The 15,946-nt window shown below is 44.8% G+C and overlaps 1 protein-coding gene across 2 annotated transcripts in view; it reads left to right on the top strand.

Moving 5' to 3' along the window:
• The first annotated feature begins 268 nt into the window (after positions 1–268).
• The window catches only part of Commd10 (COMM domain containing 10), a 119,681-nt gene continuing 104,003 nt past the window's right edge, over positions 269–15,946 (top strand). For both annotated transcript variants that reach the window (XM_041660258.1, XM_041660259.1), the window contains exons 1-4: positions 269–343; positions 1,835–1,925; positions 4,946–5,056; positions 9,587–9,742. In XM_041660258.1, the coding sequence (XP_041516192.1) occupies positions 303–343; positions 1,835–1,925; positions 4,946–5,056; positions 9,587–9,742 (399 nt within the window). In that variant the 5' untranslated portion in view covers positions 269–302. The remainder of the gene's footprint in view (positions 344–1,834; positions 1,926–4,945; positions 5,057–9,586; positions 9,743–15,946) is intronic.

Raw genomic sequence — 15,946 nt, 5'->3', positions numbered from 1 at the left:
TGAATACACGTGCATAAAACGCACACATAAACACATACGCCTAGCCAGGGATGCAGATATATAAATAAACATAAATATACATGTACAGCCAGGATTCCGAAACGATCAGAATGACAGAAATGACCATGATCTTCCTCTTCCTTTCGGGACCACACACAAGCCTCCCGAAGTCCTGCTCGCTGCAGCTCTTTAGCGCAAATTCCCCGGCGGCACGACTTGGCCCTTCCGGGCTTCCGTCAGGCTGGCCGTCATTGGCTGGATTGTGCACAGCTGACAGTCGCGCGGGCGAGGAAGCTTTGAGGATGGCGGCGTCCGCGGCGGTGATTTTGCCGGAGAGTCCCAGGTAGCGGTCAGGCTGAGCGCCCCGCCTCGCGGGGGTAACCTGTTGGGGCGGGAGCAGGGGGTGCAGCCGCCGCCTGCTGCTGCGGTGCGGTCGACCGCGGTCGGGAGCCGGAGCCGGAGCCGGAGTGGAGCTGCGAGGATAGGGGCGCGGAGGAGGGCGTGGGCGGGGCGAGGAGGGTGGGCGGGCGGTGGGGGAGATCGTGGGCGGGGCGAGGAGGGTGGGCGGGGCGTGGAAGAGGGTGTGGGCGGGCGGGGAGAGAGGCGTGGGAGCAGCATGCTTCCATTCTGGAGTGGTTATTGCTCCAAGTTTGCAGCCTTGGCTGCCTTGTTCTGTACCGGAGAGACTGACGGGTAGTAGAAGTCACTAGATGCCCCCTGAATTTTGTCTAGTTTCTTGGGAGAATAGTCTGTATTTTTAATGTTATTTCAGACCCGATGATGGTGACAAAGGCTCACGCTGTGATTAACAAATAACATACGTTAATAGCCCCGTGAAAGCAAGGTCAGATAGCTCAGGCATTAGTGTCATATTTAGCCAGTCTTGGCACCATTACTAGTGTTTTCATTTTATGTACTTTTTAGGTTTCTCGGTGTGTTACCTGAGACTGGCTGGCTCTGGTGGTGATGCAAACCCCAGTTTAAAAGATTTTCGTTGGCCGAGTGATTCTTACTATGTTGCCAAGACTGGCCTCAAACTCGTGGACCCAAGATCCGCGCAGTCTTCCCCTCCCAACAAGCTGGCACTGTTTAGCCACCCCACCATACCCTGCTCAGATTCCCCCCATTAAAACAGAATTATTTCCGCCAAACCCGACTCAATTTGTGGAGGCAGAAGAAACACTCATTTATGCAGGCAAATATCGAAGGGTGAACACAACGCTTCCCCCATTGGGAAGAAGACAGTCGGTATTTTAAAGTTTTTCCTTCTGTGAGAGGATCTGAAAAGCCACTTTTCTTCAAACTCTTGTCCTGGGGGAACACAACGCTGTGCAGGCATAGTCGGTGTGTGCGCAGCTGTGCTTACCACACAATTTGAAATTGGTTATTACAGGTGACACGGGTTTTAAAGTAGCTGCACGTGTGTTGTCTTTACTCTTCCCCCACCGTTATGCGCCATCATTATCCTTTATGGTTTTGGTGTAATCCCCTAATTTGCTTCATCCTTTTTCACAGTCCTTTCAGAGTTTATTTTGGATTAAGTGGTAGCATTCCTTCCCATTGCTCAATTACAACCGTTCCCTGACAGGGTGTGTACCTTCCCAAGCAATTTGCCTGGGAAGAGAAAATTGTCAAATGTACTTTTCAACAGGAATGCTTTTGGGGAGAGGGCTCTTTTTGGAAATACTTGGATTGATTACCTGGCTGTCACTCATGTCACTTTATTTCACTAAGAGGACGCAGCTACCAGGGTTGTTGACATAAAAATGTATAGACAGTAACGGCAAATACACTTAAAAGCTTACTTTGAAACTTTGTTTGCAAATTTGTTTAGCATGAAGAAAGCGGTGCCGCTGATAAACGCAATAGATACTGGAAGATTCCCGCGCCTTCTTAGCCGAATTCTTCAAAAGCTCCACCTGAAGGTTTGCATTTCGGTATTCCTGTGGCTTGTGACCCCTCTGGTGACCCGAAGCATGCTGCTATTATTTGGAGAACTGTGAGAAACATTGTTCTCTAGTGTGTTCTCGGGATCTGTGGAAGATTCGATAATGTTCTCTGGTCAAGTTTGGGAAACTTTGTATTCCATATTAACTTTTAAAAAGTGGAGCCTTGCCGAGCGGTGGTGATGCACGCCTTTAATCCAAGCACTCGGGAGGCAGAGACAGGGGGATCTCTGTGAGTTCGAGGCCAGCCTGGTCTACAGGAGCCAGTTCCAGGACAGGAACCAAAAAGCTACGGAGAAACCCTGTCTCGAAAACCAAAAAAAAAAAAACCCAAAAAACAAAAAAACAAAGCTGAGCCATACTGTTGTTTGGTCATATGTTAAGGACGAAGGCTTGACTTTGGAATTGTTTTATCTTTTATATAATGTTCTACGGAACACGCTCTAGGAAAAGGCTGATGGCATTCTTCCTGGTGAAGATGGTTAGCCCAGGGCTGGAGAGATGGCTCAGTGGTCAAGAGCACGAACTGTTCTTGCAGAGGATTTATGTTTGGTCCCTAGCACCCACTTAGTGGCTCATAGCCACCTGTAACTCCTCTTCCAGGGATTTGATGCCTTCTTCTGGCTTTCTTGGGCTCCTGCATGCATATGGTGCGTATAAAGTCATGCAGGTAGCATGGATACATATACAATAATAAATTAAAAATAACTCAGTCAGTGTTTCTTCACCATCCACACATAAACAAATAATCAATAAATCTTAGAAATAATTCAGTCAGTATTTCTTCTAACTGTAGGTGGAGTTTTTGTCAGGACTGTCAGACTGTTCTGTCTCATCAGCTGGCTTCCAAATAACCACAAAGAAGCTTAATTTTAGTTATAAATACTCAACTGATAGCTCTGGCTGGTTACTAGCTCTTATATTATAATTAATTCATATCTCTTATCTACCCTATGCCACGTGACTGTACCTTCTTTCAACATGGCATGCTCATCTTGCTTCTCTCTGTACCTCTTAAGACTCTTCAAGACTCCGCCTTCTTCTTTCCAGCATTCTCTCTGTCCCGAAAATCCCGCCTAGCTATCAGCCAATCAACCTTTTATTAACAATGAGATCAACACATTTTTACAGTGTGCAGCAGGACTATTCCACAGCATCTCACACAGTATTTAATCTTTGATTTTTCTCTTTGCTTTTATTTCAAGGGCACAGTTGGTTTGGCCATGTGGATGTTTGGTAACCAGTTCAACTCATGTTTTTTATTGGGCATGTTCGTGGAGCACCTGCTACACGCTCTGCGTGATTGTAGGTACCAACATTAAGTTATATCAAGACTCTTAACTTTCTTTTCTTTATTGGCCAGGAGACAACCTGAATTGTTCTCAAATCAAATTCTCCACATAGTTTATTTTAGATCCTTATTGTTTCCTAGCTTTGGACTAGTATCTGTTACTCATAATATTCTTGATTTTGATCTATTTTTTTTTTAATACTTATGAGTGCTTCTCCTCTGGAGATAGAGGTGGTTGTGAACCACTTTATGTGGGTGCTGGGGACTGAACACGGATCTTCTGCAAGAGCAGCAAGCTCTCTTATCCACTGAGCCATTTTTCTAGCTCATGATTGATTCCTAATAATACTATTTCAGTAATGTTTATAAATGTTTTTCTCTTTTAAAAATGTTGACCATATTTAACAGCATTTAAAAACGTCAGTGGCTGTCCCTTACCAGACGGAGAAAACTCCAAACCCCTCAACATTGCGTGTGAGATCCATTAGCGTATGGCGGTGGCCTGTGCTCTCAACACTGCGTGTGAGATCCATTAGCGTACGGCGGTGGCCTGTGCTCTCCCTGCTTTGCACCTGCAATCACCCTGGACAGTGCACAGTCCCTGCAGTGTTCTAGGGCCTTTCAACCATGTATTGTGTACACATCCCTCTCCCTACGTCCCAGTGTCCTTGTTCCCTGCTTCACCGAGAGAACATCACCCTTTAAGAATTTTGCAAATCTCATTCTCAAGCACGATGGTATTCTCTTCTCTCTGCTTCCAGAATAATCGGTTGATTCTCAGTTCACCGTAGTAGTGTGTTGCAAGCACTTGTTTCTCAGAAGACACCCAAATCCCTAAACTTCTTCACCAGTCTTTCTACCTATAGCCTCTAGAGTCTTTTCTTCCCTTACCTATATAGCTCCCTTCCCCAATACATTACTCATTACACAGTTGGCACTCAGTGTATGCATTTGGAGTTAATTCTTTTCTTTCTCATGAGAAATGGAACGCTAGCCTAGGAGCTCTAAGTTCATGCCTGTAGTAGATTTGTGCTGTAGGTGGTGAGACAGGCAGAATCACAGTCTGTAGTGTGCCTCATCTTGCACGCCAGCACTTCTGCATTGGGATGAGCTGAGGGAAGTCACACAAGCTTCTGTAGCTGAGAACTCACAGTCATTTGTGGCCTGTCATCTTAATTAGTAGTTACCACTCATCTGACAAAAAACCCTCCGTGTTAGACCCTGTAGCAGAGAATTTAGGTCCCCACGTGAAACCTGTTGATGTCACTGCTGTGGGCTTCGCTCTGCGGAGCCAGCTGTCAGGGTGCCTGACCAGGCACGCTAGAAACATCCAGACTAGTGAAGGTGAAGTGGGGGACCGAGGTGCTGCTGTGATGGGGGGCAGCAGTCTCACGTAGTGACTGCTAGTGAGATGAAGTGAGAGAATTAAGAAAACCAGATATCAGAGACAAAGCACTGATGTCTGAGGTGGCCTAACATTTAAGCAGAAAAGCCATCCTTTTCTCAGCTCAGGTTTCCGGCCATCAGTCACATCACCACGGAAAGTGTGTTTCATTCCACTCACTGTGGTTCAGAACGCGTGTCTTAATTTAGATTATAAGCACGCCAGTTTGCTTTTGCCGTGGACTTACTTTCCTCTTAGGTTCCCTTTTCCTGTATAAGTGAGTCTTGTGAACGCACTCTGGGCTGACTGCTTCTGTGTTTGTAGGCCGAGAGCAGCTTCAGTGAAGAAGAGGAGGAGAAACTTCAGGCTGCGTTCTCTCTAGAGAAACAAGAACTGCATCTGATTCTGGAAACAATAGCGTTTGTTTTGGAGCAGGTATTTTTATTGCCTTAATTTCCTACTTATTGCATATTTTCATGACTTTAATATCTGTGGCTTTCTATATTTTTATGTAGTATTTTATTCTGCAAAAGTAAATATGATATAGTAGTAGTAAATATTATAGCAATGCGAATTGGGCCTTCGTCTGATTTTAACTCATTGTTTCTTGGTATAGTTGGAAATATGAATACTTTCCGTTGTAGAAGTTGAACAGGTGATTTGCTGGCATGCATTTGATTAGGAGGATACAGGAAAGAAATGATGTTGCTTTTTTTTTTTAACTGCTGAATTTCCTTTCTGTACCTTTTCTTCTCAAACTAATCTCATTATTTTCCTTCCTGTTCAAGTTCTGTCACTTCAGTCTGGATCGCGTAGTCTGGTCACTGTCCTTTGTGTTTCTTTGCCCCTTACAGCAGGGCTCATGTTAGTCTTCCATTGCTTCACATGGGTCAGTTTGGATTCTGTCCACAGATTTGACTATATTACGGGCAAGAATCTTATCTTCTGCACCTCTTTTATAAGCCTAGCACACAGCTGAACTTAACGTAGAGTTTTAATAAATTCCTATCAGTTTATTAGATAGGATATTTGTGAAATAAAAGATCCAGCAGTACTGCACATTGTCGGCAGCAGACACTCTTAGGACACGCTGTCAGGCAGCTGGCGCCACCCGAAGGAGGCGATAGATGGTATGTTGTCAGGGGAAACATCTGAGGAAACAGCTTTAGGAAGGTGTACAGTTCGAGCCAGTGAGTAGGGAGAAGACGTGGTGATGTTTCCATGGACATTCCTGTCCATGGAGTTAGGAAGGTAAGGTATAGTACTCGTAGTTTCTGAAGATCAGGAAGTGTGGAGCCTGCCCTGCAGCTGGAGCTGGGCTCTAACCCGTATGACCCGCTCTCCAGTGGCACAGTAAGGGCCCCCGTCCTAAAGGTTCACAGTCTCCCAAAACAGACACCAGCTAGCCACCCAGCCTTTAAATACACCAGCCTGTGAGGAAGCCTTCAGACTGAAGCTGTAACGGTCCATCCTTTGCCTCCATATACTCATCATATCTCATACAGAAATAAGAATTAAGTCCAAATCCAAACATCCCTGTAGTGGTTCAGGAAAATGGCCTTCAAAGGGAGCGGCACTGTTAGGAGATGTTAGGAGAAGTAGGTGTGGTCTTGTTGGAGAAAGTACGTCACTGTGGAGGCGGGCTTTGAGGGCTCATATATGCTCAAGGCATGCCCAGTGAGACAGTTTACTTCCTGTTTGTTGTAGAATATTGTTTTAAGGTGAGTCACTTTGGTTTACGCGCTGGAACATTTGTTTAATGATGCAAAGATGTGTTTGATTAAATAAAATTCACCTGCAGTCAGGAGGCTGCGTCAGCAAGTGGCCAACTGGAAGTTGTAGGGAGAGCCAGGGTTTTAAGTAGGGTTGAGGAGAAGAATGAGGGCTTCTTGAGAGACTGAGGAGGTGAGCTACTTGCTATTCAGCCTCTGTGAGGCATAGAATTCCACCTCAACCTTTGACTCTCGATTTCTGTAGAGGGACAGAGATTTAGATAAATTCCCTTTGTAGCTTTGAAAGAGTCAGTGCCTGAGGGAGTTCTGTTCCCTCAGGCTGCAGCTTTTGCAGCAGAACTGCTGGTAGCTGTGGAGTTGCAGTTGCTGATAGGACAGCTGTCGCTTAAAAGGCAGCAACAGTGTAAAGAAAAGGACAACACCTGTTGCCTTTGGCTCAAGGTGTAGAATTCTCCAGCATTGTGTCTACTTGGATGCTGCCGTACTCCCAGCTGCCATGCTCCCCGCCATGGAGATAGTCAACTAAACCTCTGAAACCCTTTGTAAGTTTCCCTTTGTAATGTTTCCCTTTGTAAGAGTTGCTGTGGTCATGGCATTTCTTCACAGCAATAGAAACCCTAACTAAGACAATCCCCATAGTCTTAAGTTAAAGCTCTTTAAAGGTCCTAAGATCAAAGTCCCTTCTGAAACTCAGAGCAGGCTCTTAGCTCTGAGAACTTGTTAAACAAGCACCAAGTTACGTATTTTTAATGTTCAGTAATGCAGGGTAATGATTCCTATTTTAAAGAGGAGGACTGGAAAGTCTGGACCCAAACAAGACTGCCACACATCGGAAACACCAAGCTCTGCAGTTCCATGTCTAGTGTCTGGAGCTCACAGTGGCATCATTTGGGTTCCAGTGGACTTAGGCAGCCCCATATCCACATCTCTGCTTCCTGCGGCACATATGGGCCTCTATCCTGACCCCGCTTCACTTGGCACCTGCAGCTTTCCTCCGTGGATGCCACCTCAGGTTCATCGTCATCATCATGTACAGCCTAGTCAGGCCCTCCATACAGGGAGTCTCACCCCGTTACACCTTGTCTGACCTCTGCGAATGTCCACAGTGGTGTAACTCCTGCATTCTGCATACCCGCAGAGCCAGTACCGTGTGGGGGCTGCTGCCAGTTTCTGCCACAAGGACTGAACTGTAGCTTAGCGTCCATTTACCATAGCTGCAGCATCTTTTGTGTGAGAGACCACTCCCCCAGGCAACCGTGTTCCAGCTGTGTGCTCTGGAGTGGTCTCTGTTTAGGCACTGTGCGATTTTTTCAATTTTATGCCCTAGAGCCTTCAGTGGGCCACATCTTGTTCCCAGGACATCGTTCCTGTCGACCCAGTGCAAAGTGTGCAGGACCAGGGTTCTCCTTAATCATTAGTCTCTAGCAATCAGAGCCACTGTGTCTGCATCCATCGTGCCTGTCCTGTCCTTAATTCTGGTTGTGTTCCATCTTCTTTTTTTCTGTGTTTTCTCTCTCTACTTCTTCTTATAAAACCTGGCTAAGGGCAGTGAGCAGTAACCATGTCACAGACTGTATACTGCCTTGAAATTTCCTTCGTCAAGCATATTAATCAATTATTCTTGTTTTACTTTCTGTTTATGGGTGTTTTGTCTGCATATATTTCTGTGCACCGTGTGCATGTCTCGTGCCCTCAGAGGCCAGAAGAGAGTGTGAAACTGGAGTTGCAGACAGTTGTGAGCTGCCACAGGGTGCTGGGAACTGAGCCCACATCTTCTGGAAGAGCAGTTAGTGCTCTTAAATTGCTGGGCCCTCTCTTCAGCTCCAGCCCATTATTTTTTAATGTAGCCTCACTCAGATTTTAGGACACAGGTGGAATGTACCCACATGGCTCGTCAGGAAGTAACATGAATGGCTTGGATTCTGCTTCTGATAGAGTCCTTGTTCGTCTCTGAAACCTCTTGAGCATGCCGTTCCTGTCGGCATTTCTCTCAGAATCAACCTTACGTTCTCCCTGCAGTGTTCTGGATCTTTCCTAGCCAGTGACTAAACTCTTTCACCTATATTCTTCCCATACACCGATGACAAAGGTCTGCCAATCCCACGGTCAGGCTTATCACAGCAACAGCCCCACTCCTTATACTACCTTCCTCTCTTGTTTGTTAGATATCTGAAGATTTATTTTGGTTGATGGTGTTTCAGGGAATATAATCCATTTGGGAAATCATCGAGGTGGGAGCCCCTTGTGGCTGGGGCAATGAGAACACCTGTTAAAAGGTTCTGTGTCTTCCAAAGAGAATGCCGCTAGCTGACACCAAGTACTCAGGCGCCTGAACCTGTGAGGGACACTTCATGTTCAAACCTGAGCGTGGATTATAATGATGACTGGTTCTTAAGCTCTGGTGAACCTTCAGTAGAAAAAGGATAAACAGAACATCACAGGTTGGGTTTTGTGGGAAAGTTGTCCTCAGTTAATGTAAGAACAGAACAGGTATTGTTGGAGTTATTTTAGAATTTCCTTTTGTTATGTAAAACTTTGGTTGGTAGATAAAGGTAGTTTTGAGGACTCCTTGGGAAAAGTCGGTTTGCAGAGACCTGAAACTGAGGCCAGCCTGATCTACACGGTGAGTTCCAGGATAGCCAGGGCTACATAGAAAGAGATCTTGTCTCAGTGTGCCCCCCCCCCAAAAAAAAAGCTAGTGGAGGCTCTAAGTGGGGCAGGAGAGACTGCTCACAGTTAAGAACACTTTAATTATGTGAAATAAATTACTAAGTAATTTTAGTATTATTTAACCACAAGCAAAACGAAACATTTAGCCTGAGCGAGTTAGGCTTATTAACTATGATTTTTAGCTCATGTTTTGTATATTGTTACTAATAGAACTGTTGAAAATGCCTGCAAGAGGGCCATGGAGTCTATTTGATTTAAACTGTTTTAGTGCGGGGGACTGGATAGATGGCTCAGCAGTTAAGAGCACTTACTGCTTTTGCAGGGAACCCAAATTCAGTTTCCAGCATTAGCACCATAGGTACAGCTCCAGTGATCCAGTGCCTTTTGCTGCCACAGGCTGTGAACTTAGGCATGTGCACGCGCACGCGCGCGCGCGCACACACACACACACACACACACACACACATGGAATATTTAATTTGTTTTAAATACTTCTGTATTGCTAACCGCTCAAGGTCTTTGCATGAGCCTGAGGATGTCTGTACCTCCTCCTCTTTGACAGGCAGTGTACCACAACTTGAAACCAGCAGCACTTCAGCAGCAACTGGAGAATATTCATCTTACACAAGACAAAGCAGAAGCCTTTGCCAACGCTTGGTCGACTATGGGTCCAGAAACGGTTGAAAAGTTCAGGCAGAGGATTCTGGGTCCTCACAAGGTACAGGGCATTCTGTCAAAACAAAAATTATAACAGCTAGTCTTAAAAATGATAATATTTTGGTAAGAGATAAAGTAAGGCAGAAAGACAAGTCAGATATTCCTGTTTAAGTTTTTCTACATATTAGAAGATTTGTTGCCATATTATTTAATTTTGGATGTATAAAATATGCCTCCATAATTTAAGAATAGGAATGAGATTGTCTCCTTATACCCTCTGACAGTGATTCCCTGCCTTCTCATGTGAGGCTTGTTTTTAACATTTACTGAGTCTAATTCTTTCTTGTCTTTTGTGCGTCTGCATTAGTGCTGAAAAGAACCCCTTGCATGCTGTAGGTGCTGACTTAGCATCTGTCAGCTCCTATAGCCCAAGCACTAGGAGAGCTGTAAAGTTAGCGGTATCACAGGCGCCCCTCAAGCCTAACCTCACGGGTGGGCATGATTGGGCAGATTTTACCTTTTCCTACTCATACTTTTGTATTGCACTAATCTTCTGAAATGGAAACACTTTTGTGCTCCTGAGCTAAATCTCATGTGTCATCTTTTGAATATGCTGCTGGTTTGATTTGCTGATATGTTGCTAAAGATTTTTTTCCACCTATTTATTGTACATTGGAGCGTACAATGTACGCTCTGCCGTTCAGGAGCGTCTGTGAAGGAATAGCGTTGTTCTGCATCACTAGGAACGCACTGGGATCAGCCGTTCCAAACTCTTTTCAGCACTCAGTACTGCCAGTTGCTTTTCTGTTTGTCTTTTTCTTAAAAGCATTGCATTAGGTTTGTGGTGTTATCTTGTGTTTTTAAAACACAGCTTTGGTAGCTTTTTATGCACTTGGCGTGCTTATGTATTCTGTAGTAAGGTGTCTGCTTAAACATACCCCATACTTGGGAAGACAGAGATACAAATCTCATTGTATTCCAGGCACAAACCTTGTTATATGTAGGCATACATCCTATAGAAATGCATTTTCTCAGTTTTAACGTATGGAGATGCTTGCCTGCCTTCCCTTCACTTGGAACTGGAATTCCAGTTGAAGTTCCAATTGCAGATCTCTGTGACATCTGTGATTGGACAGTGTTTCTGTCAGTCTGTAGTTCTTTCTTTTTTTTTTTTCATAGTAGTGTGTCCCACACAGCCAAAGCTTTAATTATGTTGAATCTCCATGTATCGCTGGGGATGTTCTTGACTCCATGATCAGTTTTGTGCCAGAGAACTTATAGACGGATCCAGTTTTATAGTTGTTTCCTCTTTTGTTCCTTGTTCAATGTTTTATACAGTGTTGATGTAAGTCTGAGATCCATTTTGAGCTACTCTTGGTTAAGGTTCCAGGCATAGATCAAAGTTCATGTCTGCAGTCAGCATTATTACAATAGTGTTATGGACATTGTCCTTTTGTCTCCAAATTGCTTCTGCCCTCTGTCAAATTAGTTCGTGTATTTGTCTAAGTCTTTTTCTAAATTCTCTGATTCCTCTGGTCTATTTGTCTGTCCTTGTCAGTGTATCCCTCTGCCTTAATTGTCAGAGGGCCAAGCGTGGTGGTGTACACCTGTAATCACAGCACTCAGGAGGCAGAGGCAGGGGGATCTCTGAAACTGAGGCCAGCCTGATCTACACGGTGAGTTCCAGGATAGCCAGGGCTACATAGAAAGAGATCTTGTCTCAGTGTGCCCCCCCTCCAAAAAAAAGCTAGTGGAGGCTCTAAGTGGGGCGGGAGAGACTGCTCACAGTTAAGAACGCTTGCTGCCCTTTCAAAGGACCCATGTCGGGTGGCTCACAGAAACCTGTAACTCTAGCTCCCTGGGATCAGATCCCTATGCAGTCCTACGCAGGCCCCTTCATACATGTGGCACTTGTGTGTGCACATACACAATTAAAAAATAGTCTGAGACCAATGGCTTTGTTCTCATTTTCATATTTTTTGAGGTATTCTGGTTTCTTGCTCTTACATATAAATTTGAAAAATCAGCTTTTAGTCTCTACAAACAACCCTGCTATATATTTACTAGGATTGTATTTGATTTAATGGTGAATTTTTTTTTTGTGTGTTTTTTTTTTTGAGACAGGGTTTCTCTGTGGCTTTGGAGCCTGTCCTGGAACTAGCTCTGTAGACCAGGCTGGTCTCGAACTCACAGAGATCCGCCTGCCTCTGCCTCCCGAGTGCTGGGATTAAAGGCGTGCGCCAACACCGCCCGGCTTTAATGGTGAATTTGTAGAGGAATAATTTTTTTATTTCTTTTGTCAGTGTTCTTTATTTTTAATACAGATCCTATGCATATTTTGTTATTTTTTTAGTGCAGTATTTTCTTCTGTTTTTTGTTTTTAATATTTATTTATTTATTATGTATACAATATTCTGTCTGCATGTATGTCTGCAGGCCAGAGGAGGGCACCAGACCTCATTACAGATGGTTGTGAGCCACCATGTGGTTGCTGGGAATTGAACTCAGGACCTTTGGAAGAGCAGGCAATGCTCTTAGCCACTGAGCCATCTCTCCAGCCCCTTTTCTTCTGTTTTTAAAGCTGTTATAAATGATGCTATTTTTGGAATGTTGGTTTCCATTGTTTATGATTAGATCCTGGAAATAGAAATCAGTTAACTCTTTAAAAATACTGTTTTTGTGACAGTGGAGATTGAACCCAAGGATTGCTAGCAAGCTTTGTATGCCTTTACTTTCCGATCTGTATTGACCTGCCCTGTGACTTTGGTAGTTCACTAATTAGGGATAGAAACTTTAAAAAATAAATGTCTTTCAATTATTTTCAAGTGCATTTTTATGATCATATTTACAATATTGGTGAATCGAGACTTCTCCTCCCCCCAAATCTATCAGTTCCCTGTTGTAGGAGGCTGCTTCTTTGTTTCCAGCTGCTCAGCCCCGAAATAATGACACAGAAACCATATTATTTGCAGTACGTTTGGCCAATAGCTTAAACGTATTTTTGGCAAACTCATATCCTAAACTAACCTATCTCCATTATCAGTGTATTGCCGTGAGGCTATGGCTTACATGGTAAAGCTTCGGTGTCTGTCTCTGGCGGGGCTTCATGGATTCGCCTGACTCTGCCCTCTTTCTCCCAACATTCAGTTTAGTTTTCCCTGCCTAGCTCTGTTCTGCCCTGCTCTGCTATAGTCTCAAAGCAGTTTCTTTATTAACCAATGGAAATCACAGCAAACAGAGGGGAATCCCACACCAGCTCCCCCTTTTTATTTATGTGATGTGATGTGCGTATATGTGTGTGCATATGTGCCTGTGTATGTGTGTGTGCATGCGTGCCTTTGTATGTGTGTGTGTGCATGTGTGCCGGTGTATGTGTGTGTGCATGCGTGCCTGTATATGTGTGTGTTTGCATATGTGCCTATGTGTGTGTGTGCATGCGTGCCTGTGTATGTGTGTGTGTGCATGCGTGCCTGTGTATATGTGTGTGCATGCGTGCCTGTGTATGTGTGTGTGTGCATGCGTGCCTGTGTATGTGTGTGTGCATGCGTGCCTGTCTATGTGTGTGTGCATGCGTGCCTGTATATGTGTGTGTGTATGTGTGCCTGTGTATGTGTGTGTGTGTATGTGTACCTGTGTATGTGTGTGTGTGTATGTGTGTGTGTATGTGTGCCTGTGTATGTGTGTGTGTGTATGTGTGTCTGTGTATGTGTGTGTGCATGTGTGCCTGTGTATGTGTGTGTGTTTGCATAAGTGCCTGTGTATGTGTGTGTGTGCATGCGTGCCTGTGTATGTGTGTGTGTGTGCATGTGTGCCTATGTATGTGTGTGTGTGCATGCGTGCCTGTGTATGTGTGTGTGTTTGCATAAGTGCCTGTGTATGTGTGTGTGTGCATGCGTGCCTGTGTATGTGTGTGTGTTTGCATAAGTGCCTGTGTATGTGTGTGTGTTGGCATATGTGCCTGTGTATGTGTGTGTGCATGCGTGCCTGTGTATGTGTGTGAGTGCTTGCGTGCCTGTGTATGTGTGTGTGTGTATGTGTGCCTGTGTATGTGTGTGTGTGCATGTGTGCCTGTGTATGTGTGTGTGTGTGCATGTGTGCCTGTGTATGTGTGTGTGTGCCTGTGTGCCTGTGTATGTGTGTGTGTGTGCATGTGTGCCTGTGTATGTGTGTGTGTGCATGTGTGCCTGGGTGTGTGTGTGTTTGCCTGTGTGTGTGTATGAGTGAGAGTTTGCATGTGTGTGCAAGTGCTAGAGGTCACGTTGGATATTTTCCTCAGTTCCTCCTTCCCACACTTTGTTTTTTGAGACAGAGTTTCTCTGCAGGACCCAGTGCTCGCTGATTCAACTAGAGTGGGATGGGGCTGGCCAGTGAACTTGTATCAGCTTGTTCCTTTCATCCCAGAGTCCAGGTCACATGGTGCTGGGAATGTGAATCCAAATCTTCAGGTTCACAGAGCAGTTGCTTTACTGACCAAGCCTAAGCCATCTCCCCAGCCCTCCTTTTCCTTAGTTTCTTTTCTTACTTGGTTGCCAGTTTTGGGGATAAAATGCTGTCTTCCACTAAATGTTACCTCTCGATCTCTAGGAAACATTCTGTGTTGTTTGCAAGTTTTCCCTCATGACTCTTTCCTTTGTCCTCGGAGTTTCTGCTCTGCTTCCTATTCTTTCAGCTTGTTTATTTTCCTGCCTCCTGTGCAGATGTCAGTTTTTCATTTTGTTGCCTTGAAGTTCTTTCTTCTTTAAAACATCTCCATTTGGAACCCCTTCTTCATATTCTTCTGGTCTCGCTTGTGTTCTCCTTCTGGGATGAGGGGCTGCTTCCCCAGCGTCTAGCTTGGATCTGCACTGCCTGCCTGTTTGTAGGCTCTAGCCAGGAGGTGGTTCTCAGTGTCTCCTGGACAGCTGCCCCTGGAGACAGTGTTTCTCTTCCCCAGGGAATGGTAAGTTCAGATGCTGCTTGAGAGTCGGAAGCTGACGTGTGAAATATTCAGAGTGGAAAAAAGAAACGTGAGCTGGATGTTGAGGCGCATGTCTGTTATCTCAGCTGCTTGGGAGTCTAAGGGAGAAGAGTCACATGTTTGGTGACCACCAGGACAGTGTAGTAATGTAGCAAAAAACAGTCTCTAAAAAAGTAAAGTTGGAAGACTGGAAGAAAATGGAAAGAATTGATTGTGTTTGTATGTGTACCAAGTGTGTACCTGCTATCAGTAGAGGCCAGGAGACGGTGTTGGATCCCTGGAACATGAGTTGCAGTTGAGTTTGAGCCTTCCTGTAAGTCCATGGCACCGAACCACTGGGCTTCCTCTTCAGTTTCCAAGCTATTTGTTTTTTAAATGACAGAGTGATAATCCACTGTGAATCTATAGCCACAACTTCTTACTCATTCATCCGTTGACGGACACTTAGGTTGTTAATGTGTCTTGGCTGTTGTGGACCGTGCTACAATGGATGTAAGTGTGCAGGTGTCTTTCCAAGAATCTAGTTTCATTGCTTTTGGATATTTACTTGGCCAGGGCTTCCTGAGTCATGGTAGTTCTAGTTTCAGTCTTTTTGCCTTAATTAAATTTGTCTTTGACAGTTTCGTATATGTATATAATGCATAGTGACCACTTTTAGCCCCATCCTCTCCTGGCTCCCCACTGCCCTCAGACGCTCCTGCCTCCTACAGAGCTTGTCCTTATGTCCATACCTGATCAGTTAGTTATGTGAGCCCTTGAGTTTCAGTAGGGCTGTCTGTGTGACCGCAAGCTTGGATCTGTCCACTGTAGGTTGGTGGGTTCAGTAGTAGCTACACAGTTGATTACAGTGATTTCAGTTCCCAGAATCTATCAGTAGCAGTTTTCAGTGTTTTGAGGAACACCTGCTGCTTTCAGTAATTGATGTACCAATTTGCATTTCTGCTGACAGCCTGCAGGGGTCCCTTTCTGTCTATACCCTTCTCAGCTTTTTTTTTTTTAATTTAAAAAATTTATTTTATGTTTATGGGTGCTTTCCCTGCTTGTATGTCTGTGCACTACTTGCTTGTCTGGTACTCGTGTGAGTTCAGAAGAGGGTGTCAGATCCCCTGGGAGTGGAGTTATGGATGGTTGTGGGTGCTGGGAATCCAACTGGTGTCCTCTGGAAGAGCAGCTACTGCTCCTAACCACTGAACTGCCTCTCCAGCTCCTCTTGTTGTCGTCTTGATAAGAGCCTTACTAACATGCAGAGATGACATTCTACTCTGGCTTTGATTGCTGTGTTCCTGATGTGTGACAGTGAGCACCTTT

This window comes from Microtus oregoni, unplaced genomic scaffold (genome assembly GCF_018167655.1).
Source record: "Microtus oregoni isolate MIOR12 unplaced genomic scaffold, Mior012 000011F_ref0000422, whole genome shotgun sequence".
In the NCBI taxonomy this organism is placed as follows: domain Eukaryota; kingdom Metazoa; phylum Chordata; class Mammalia; order Rodentia; family Cricetidae; genus Microtus; species Microtus oregoni.
The sequence above is the reverse complement of the archived record's forward strand: the minus strand, read 5'-3'. Positions and strand labels throughout refer to the sequence as shown.